Genomic DNA, 9,137 nt, shown 5'->3' on the forward strand with positions numbered 1-9,137 from the left:
TGATTGTGATTCAAAGAGGCGCTAATTCAACTGCACAATTCAACGTGCCACACTTAGTGTGAAAGATTTTTTTGATTTACTCCTCCGGTCCTAATTATAAGACCCAATTGACTTATTTGAGGAGATTAAGGAAGTAAGTTAAGTTGGTTATTTATAATAAATAAGTGTTATCATTCCTAAAATATCCTTGCTAATTAAGTATATTGGCTAAAACTATCATTATTAGAAGGATTATCTTGGAAAAAAATGCATAAATATAATAGACAAAATGGATTAGGGTCTTATAATTAGGACCAAATAAAAAGTCAAATGGGGTCTTATAATAAGGACCGGAGGAGTATTATTTTGTATGACATAAAAGAGTAAATACAAGAAGAGTAGACAGATAAGGAAAATTAAAATGCGTTAATGATGGAGTTTTTTTCTTGTTTTCTTTGACAAGAAAATGATGGAGTTTACATTCAGCAAGAGAGTTTTGAATTAAGTTTTAACGTGTTGCAACTTTGAAGAGGGACGAGGTAGTGGGAAAGTAGGTGAGCAAGCTCCGAACTCAAGCTTAGTCATCCCCAAATAGCAGACCCCCCAACCACCAGTCGACCACTTTGACAATGGTAATCATCATTTGACTTTAAAAAAAGCTGCACAAATGAAAGGCACAGAGCTGTAATATTATTGCCGCTTGTCACACCATAGTTCATCAAATAAACTTGGTAGTGAATATTTAAAGCTTACATTCCTGCATTTGAAAAATGGCTTTAAGAAATTCATTTCAAAGCATATATGACTAATTTTTTGATTGCAATTCCATGAACTTAATCTCAGTCGTGTTTTATTAATTGAGTTTAATACTAGTCGTTTCTTTATTTATATGCGTATATCTGAAGGTACGAAGCAAATTAATAAATTACACACATGCATAATTTAAAACTGTTTGTTAAAAATAATTATTTTTGCAATCTGTTGTTTTGGGATGGACTGATCCAAATTCTTCTTCACATGTTCTTTCCTCTGCCGGGGAAAGCATTAAAGTTCAGCAGTTCACGAAACAGGAGCTGGTCCAGCTGTCAAAAAAGAAAAAGGCTAGTTGGCTAAGCGTCATCTACCAGTCTGCCATGTGTGCACAAGACCGCAAGTGGCTTAAAAAGCAAACGCCTTTAATGAATAAATTTACCTACTCTTATTTAATTTAATTACAAAACATGTCCTCCAGAGCCTGTTTCGTCCTCGGAGCGATGATCGGCATCACGAATGTGGGATAAAATTTAATTCATTCAAAATTAGTTTTAATAACTTAGATTAATAATTTTCAAATAAAAATCTATTTTTTAAGGACTTATACTTAAAACTTTATATTTATTATAAATGATGTACCTATTAAAAAAATATTTTTTAACTGATTCGGTTTTTGTCCTCCTGGTAGCGTGGAAAGCCGGGTTTATGAAGAAAATGAATAAACTTTTTTTTTTTTGGGCCGGGGGGGGGGGGGGTTGTTGCGCTGCGCCGCTGCGAGGAGGAGGCATGTTCCAGAATTACCCTGATTGGCTGTCCAAACTCTGAGACGAGGCAAAAGCAAAATCACAAAAGCAGACAGCAAGGGGAACTCAAATTTCTCCCTCTCTACCTCTCGTGCTGGCTAGCTTGCAGCCTTCAGGTGTGAACATTCCTTTCTTTATTCTTCATCCTTCCCTTCTCTTACAGCTACGCATCGAGGCCTGGAGCACGTAACCCTCGCATCCTTCTTGGTGCAGCACACAAACAAGCACGATCCTTCTTCCATCCTAAAGCGAGATCTTTTCTTGATGGCTTGCCCTCTAAATTCCATCCGCTATAATGGCTCCCTTTGCGCCTGCCCACCTGGCTACCTCCTTATTCGCCCCTCCAACAACTGCACCCTCTTCACCGCTAACTCCTCCATTGCTACTGAATCCGGAGTCGACTACTATGCTCTCAGCTTTCCGGAGACCATCTTTGCCTTTGATTCCATCAAGAAGTTTACGCAGTCCCAGGCTGTGTTCTTGGAGGCCACCCTCGTCATGCTTCTGTCTTGGCTTCTCCTCTGTTTTTTCTTGAGGTTTACGAGCCTTGGAGATGGCTCTACTGTATGGTTTAACATCAGATGGTGGATTAGTCGTTTGGATGTTTGTTTTGCCACAAGGCATTGGCTGGTTAGTCTTCCCCCCCCCCCCCCCCCCAAAAAAAAAAGGAAAAATCCTAAAGGGGCTTTATTTGTTTCACTCATCTGCTAATCCTACCATCATTCTTCACTCACTTATTTCCTTCTTCCTTCTATTTTTTCATCTAAACTACCCTTCACCATGGCTTCCGTCGACTGTCAAGCATAGGGATGCTGATAAAAGATTGAGGAATTCAAGCTCTATTTTGCGTCCCATTTTTCTCAGCTATGCATGTCATTAACTAGTCACTTACTGGGGCCTATTTCCTGTATTCGGGATAAAAGAAGCTCCTTGATTTCACCTTCCTTAATTTATTGGTAGCGCAAAAATACAGCTTACAGATATGGTTGGATCAACATCACCACTTAGGCTAGCCAGATCCTGTGATTCGTATCTATTGCTTCCCATATCATGTTCACTTCATTCCCATACCAAAGGCATACAAAAAACTGCAATCTTGTTTGTCATTACGATAATTTCACATCTCACAGTTTTTCGTGACTGGTTTATGTGGTTACATCTCTATTCAATTTGAAATCCACGTCACTTGACGTGGACCTGCAAGAAATTTTGAATTGTCTGTGAATATAATGCAACGCCTGCTTCATCATCCTATTATAGGTGTGCTTGTTAAACTTATGTGAGAAGAATAATTTATCTATAACTGCTATTTTCTCGTATAGGATGATCAGAAGGTAGTTAAAAAGCGCAAAACAGAACTTGGCGGAACCTTCTCCATAGCAAGTTGGATACTGTTTATTGGTTTATTTGCTGCGTGAGTATCTGATAACTTTTGTATTTAAAGAATTAGAATTAGAATATTTTTAAGGGCATCTTCTTTTTTTTTTTTTTCCCCCGCCCCTGGGAAGTATCTAACCTCGGTTTCCTTTCTGCCAAATGCCTTCTGTTTTTTTTTTTTTTTTTGATTCGACCTATCATCAGGTTGCTGTACCAGATCATATCAAAAAGAACAATTGAGGTGCATAATGTGAGAGCTACAAGCAGACCGGAATTAAATTCATTTATGAATGACATGGAGTTCAACATCACCACTATTTCTAGCATGAGCTGTTCAAATCTACGTGATCTGGGTAGCTTAGTTACCGGAAATCCTGGATTTATTGATCAAAGAGTTGCTTCTCTATCGACTTTGGCAAACTACTCCTGCCACAACTCAAGCAAGGGCCCAACCATAACACTTAAATGTAAAAACTGCAAGCTGGCTCATGATAACATGTACATTTCTTGGCATTTTGCTGATCTTCCCAATAATCCTGCCACCGCTGTTGGGTTTGAGTTCAATCTCTCTGCAATGGATGATTTAAACAAGTACGTGAGTTTTGTTAGTGGAACCCTAAAAAATGGAAGTGCTTTTGACGATAGACCAGTTACATTCAGAGGGAGGGAATCAAATATTTTAAAATTTAATTTGTTCCCTCGAATATACCATAGTTTACATGATTTGAAGCTAATCCAACCTCTGTTTCATGAGTTCCTGCCTGGCTCGATTTATCGTGATACAAATCAACTGCAGGCATCCCTCGAAAGTTCTGTTGATGGACTATTAAATACTACATTGTACATCAATTTTCTATCTTCTTATATTGTGGAAATCAACAAGGAGAATATCATGGGTCCGGGTAAATATCTTTTGCCAACTTGTATACGTACTTGACTGTCAATCTGCAATTTTTCTAAGTTCCATATGAATTTCATGTTCACAGGAGCACTTTCAGTCCTGCCTAATTTCCTCATTTCCTTACGAAATACTTCTGGCTCCTCACTTTCAAGTCAATCTGGCTAACCTTATGATCTCTCTAAATTTTACCCACTCTCACCAGCACACAGACACACATTATAAGTATGAGGTTTTATAATATGAGCAAGTGGGGCTGCTTACATTATCAGTCTTTGGGTCCTGGTGTTAGATTTGCTTGTTGGCCTTGGGGTTAGGTGATCCAGTAGCTTTTCCTGGAACTATGCGTCTCTAGTTGGTTATTGTTTTGATCCTTTGATTGTTAGAATGTTGAATTGATATTGAATCTTGAGAGCTCGGTTCCTTACCCCTTGATCCCCTTTTCTGTCTTGCATGAGGATGTCTCGTCAAACTAACATGCCGTATTTGTTGTACTAATTTGGGCAATTAAGGTTATGGAGCCATTGAGGCATTATTATTATTGTTGTTGTTGTTGCTAGGATGCTGCTTTCTGTTATGAAATTTTAACTGTCTCAGAAATTTTGTATTACTGATTAGATAACATATCGTCATATCCTTCAGACAAATATACTTATATATCAATGTTGCTTCGAACTGACATCTATCATTCTATCCTTTTCTGTTGCGAGGTGCAGTGAGCTTTCTTGCAGATCTTGGTGGCCTGTATTGCATTAGCATAGGCATTTTTTTCTACCTGTTGATACAAGTATGATTTTGGTTCCTTTAGTCTTTCTCAGTATTATTATACCTATGATTTCTTAATATTCAACCTTCGCACTTTATAACTGTCTCTCAAATAAGACAAGCAAGTAGTTCGTTCATTTTTCAATTGTATATAAAGACTCCAGCGCAGATCTATGGCCACCTACATGCATTGTGGTGGAAATTGTAACGCAAAAAAATGTTCTGGTTTTGTATAAAACTGATTTGTTAAGATTTTTAAAACATCCGTTCATGCTATGACTTTCTATGTGGCTATCCTTTTATAGATGTTGCGTTCTATATTAGATGATGGCGAATGGCTGATAGCAATCATAATTCTCTTATGACTCATGCGGTCCATATTTTGTTAAATTGTAGTGTGAGTACAGGATAAAGAAACTCCGAAATGAGGATAGTGTTTTGCGGAGAATTAGAAATCAGCACAAAGCTCGAGAGCATTGGAACAAAGTAATTTCTTGCTTGGCTGATTAAAAGATTTCTTATATGTCATGCTATTAACTTTTGATTATATATCCTTTTGAATTGTCGGACTGAATGACCGATAATTTCTGCGTTTAATTAGTTGAGAAAATATGTAATGTACACATACGGCTATAACACTGGAGATGACATATACAAGAACTCTAAAATGGAATCAAGTTGCAGTGGGCTTATGTTGCAATCAATTCGTGGAAGTGGGTCATCATGTAAGCGAAGGCAACAAAGCAGAACAGATTCAATTAGTTTTTACAGGAAACCCAGTGGAACTGCAACCAAGGTAAAGCTTCTGTATCCATTCTAAAACTAAGCTAATTTAGGTGTTGTTGCATTTTGGGTCGATCTCTCTCTGCTTTTCTTGAGGTTGGTTTGTATGACATGGATCATTGTGAAAAATAGCTTAAAATGGTACATTTGTACTAGTATATATACTAGAATATAAATTGGCCGTAAGTTTTGGAAAACATGACGTTGTTCTTAGGAGATTAGGCTGTATGATCTCCGCATCTCCATCATATCATACTGACCACTTCTCTCAATAAGATGATCTTTAGGTATGTAGTATCGTTTATGTAATCAGCAGTAGGTTTGAAGTTTTCCTTTCAAAATTAAATGAGAATTGACGCTGCACTGTCGCAAGAAATTATTTATGTTCATCTTTCAATGCTTCTTTTTCCAGTCATTGAGCTGCAAACCACTTGAATCCACAAATGACCAGAAACAGCATTCAGAAAATGTATCAAAGCAGCAGAGTGTTGGTTCAAGTAAAGAAATGGCGCGGTCTCAACCTCAAGAATCTTCTTTCATTGATAACTTCATTCCACCACCACCTTCACTAGGTAGAAATTAATTTCTGTTTGGGTTAGCATGCTTATTATAGTAAATGTTATTTTCCATGACAATTCACAAAATCCTTTGTTGGAACATGCTTTCTAATTAAAAAATACTGCAAATTGTTACTTTGTTGAGCCTCTGAAACTGAAATTGTCGATCCGGTATTTACTTACCATCATAATGTTTTCCATGGTTCTACAAATTCTCTTGCCTGTGATCTCTCATTCTACATCTGTTACTCTAAGATCATAGGTCATGGCATGGCTACTGGTTCTGCAGCTGTTAGGTCTCTGTGTTAATTACCACAGTACATAGATTAGACTAACAGAATTAAGTTACTTGTAACATAAATAAATCTTACTAATAGAAATAAATTATACTAAACTTGATATAACTATGTTATGTAGCTTGAGCTTTTTAATTATCATGTATAGTCAAACCTTAATATGGTCATGGCAAAATTATATGTTAAACTTTTATATTCACATCCCATACGTTATGCGTTTGAGTTATGCATAAAAAAATGATTGCAAATGCTTTATAGCTGTTCGACTTCTGACTACCATTCATTTTCTTAATGTTGTTTAGTTATTTATTTTCAGCAATTTTGCCAATCTTTTTGCTTACTAATTTTTTAATGTTATTGAATGCTTTTGATACCTCACATACATTTAACTTGTCATTTGTATGGCAGAATTTAAGAGTGATTCTGAAATGGACATGTCTGATGTCAAGAGGAATCTAAAACGTTTACATGAGTATAATGTAATGCTAAGGGAAAACTTGGTGGCTAGGCAGTCTCTGCTTCATTCTCCATCATCTAGGCATTCATCTCAAGTAAACAGTAATCAAGGTGAAGTTTAACCAGGTTTTTCTCTGGGGAGTGACGAAGATGAACTGAGAGCAGGCATTGGTAAAGAGAATCATCATCGATGCATGGATTTAATTCTGATATGGGAGTTGGTCCTTGATCGAAACAGTAGTTGGAAGTAATGATCAGAAAATATTCTGTATGAACCTCTGAAACATGTAGCAATGTAGCATTCCAGGCTAGATTCTGCTGCATTCAAAGCTGCTGGATGGATAAAGCATGGTGATCAAAGTTTTCATGATTTTGTCTGGTATTCTTTCATGTTCTTCTCAGATTGATCTTTTCTATGGTCGTGGATGTACTGTTTGTCATGAAACCATATAGCTGATGTTGGCATGGTGTCTGGTATTCTCAAATATTGGTGGAGCTATTTGCATGTCTATCTTGCAAATTAATTAGTTAGCCAGCCATCAAAAGATCCATTGGTGCATGCTAGACCATATCAATTAGGTTGGAAGAAGCAGGTTTGGTGCTGTTGGCGATATAATTGTATTGATCCTGGAGCGTAAAAAAGTTTAGGCACAGATCTCTATTTAGGTCTCCATGTGCATTTTCCTTTCGGGTAGATAAATGTGTATCTTGTTTGTATTTGCATGTTTCAAAAGTAATTATCAAACACGCCTCATCTAAAACTAGGCGGCCATCATGCAGTATTTGAAAATTTAGTCATATTGTTCATAACTTGTAAATAGTATTGCTTATTATAAATTTATAATGTCTTGTTGTGATATTGTCACATTCCAATCTGATTCCATCTACTTTTTGGTAGCCTTCTCAAGTCTGAAAAGCAAGCATTGATTTATGTATTATTCATGAGTCCCAACCGTGGAAATTTGTCCCGCCATATTTGGCGAGTGGGGTGGGAAAAGAGCTTATACATATAATGGGAGTAGTTCCATTCAGAAAGCATTTGGGTCCCCTCAACCAGTTCAGGGGATCTCTTCATAGCCTTTACATAAGGTAAATCCAGTCGATCTGATCATTTTGTGGATGCCAAGGAGCCACAATGCATTTTCAGCGTGGAACAATCTGATTGCATTGTTGGAAGCAGAGCAGGACAAAGACCAATTCCCTTCAATCATTTCTACTCTCTTTCTCCTATGCATCCCTCCAGCTAATTCCCTTCAATCATTTCTACTCTTTCTCCTATGCATCCCTCCAGCTCAATTTCTATGTCAGTATCTGTGACTCTGTTCCCACTGCCCATACAAAAACCATGCACCCCTGTTAAAGCATATAAGCCATATATTTTCTGTGTTCTAACTTGCACCACTTCTAGAGATGCTTGTATAGCTATGCCCGCTGCCCGCTTACCGAAAATCAGGAATCTTACTTTTAATGGTGAAATCAGGGAAACAGGAGAAGTGTGAACTTCACACCGCTTTGATGGGATTCTTGTGTACAAACATCGAATACACCAATTTATTCCTGCCAATATAGCCATAAGAGGCGACGATGGTTCTCACGAATAAGAGGGATGTATAGTCTCCGTTAAATCTGATTCCAAAGCCAACATTCTCCCAAGCCATCTGACCAGTTTGATGAAGAAATGAAATCAAGTATGAATCCATGTTTTGAGCGTCACCTTCGCTGGTCCTCTCTCATCTCCTCCAACGTGGCCCTTTGACGGTGGACAACTGACATTATCTCAAATGAGGCAGTGAAGACACCCAATACTCCTCTGGTCCTAAATATAAGACTCTTATACTAGTGTGTATAAAAGTTTTATATTTAGGATCGAAGGAGTACCCGAATGTATATGCGACCTTTATAAACTCCAAGTTTCTGTATTATGCCTCAATAGTGTGGCAGGTATGGGAAAATAAAATGTATCTCTATCGATATAATGCTGATGACATTACGGAGCAAGTATGTCAACTCAACATAATCTCTACTTCTAGGAGTATCCTTTATCCTAGATGCACTGGGAATTATCAAACCTTAGGCTGCCGAAGGCCATACCTCTAGGAGGAACAAGAATTCAATCAGAAATGGGAGCCGGTTCATTCTTGGTTCCATCCCACCAATTTTGGCCCAAAATTTTTTTCGATTTTAACAAGTGAATTTACAAGTTCAACTAACTCATTTTCAAAATATGAAGCTGACGAAATCTTTAGAAAATCTCTCATTTGTTTTGATGTGATACCATTACTTGATATGCTTGCTCTTTAGCTCAAGCTGCATGAGGAAATACTGTTTCTGCCGCCGTTAAAATGTTATGCAACTGCAACCATGCATCGTGACAAATATGGGAATATGGGTTACGTCGGCGCGTGCGTGACTCGGCCAATATCCTGTCACTTGCCGCACGTCCGTAGACTGTCCAGTGCAGGCAACAAGG

The 9,137-nt window shown here is 37.7% G+C and overlaps 1 protein-coding gene across 1 annotated transcript; it reads left to right on the forward strand.

Annotated features, from left to right (window-relative positions):
* Window positions 1–1,485: 1,485 nt before the first annotated feature.
* On the forward strand, window positions 1,486–7,548 carry LOC114728001 (uncharacterized). The gene is made up of 9 exons (XM_028914803.1): window positions 1,486–1,651; window positions 1,749–2,165; window positions 2,858–2,949; window positions 3,117–3,814; window positions 4,527–4,597; window positions 4,972–5,061; window positions 5,177–5,371; window positions 5,771–5,930; window positions 6,620–7,548. The coding sequence occupies exons 2-9, from the start codon at window positions 1,800–1,802 to the stop codon at window positions 6,787–6,789; spliced, it is 1,842 nt and encodes a 613-aa protein (XP_028770636.1). The 5' UTR covers window positions 1,486–1,651; window positions 1,749–1,799; the 3' UTR covers window positions 6,790–7,548.
* Window positions 7,549–9,137: the final 1,589 nt, after the last annotated feature.

Source organism: Neltuma alba, unplaced genomic scaffold (assembly GCF_004799145.2).
Source record: "Neltuma alba isolate B1F8T4 unplaced genomic scaffold, ASM479914v2 tig00012517_pilon, whole genome shotgun sequence".
In the NCBI taxonomy this organism is placed as follows: Eukaryota; Viridiplantae; Streptophyta; class Magnoliopsida; order Fabales; family Fabaceae; genus Neltuma; species Neltuma alba.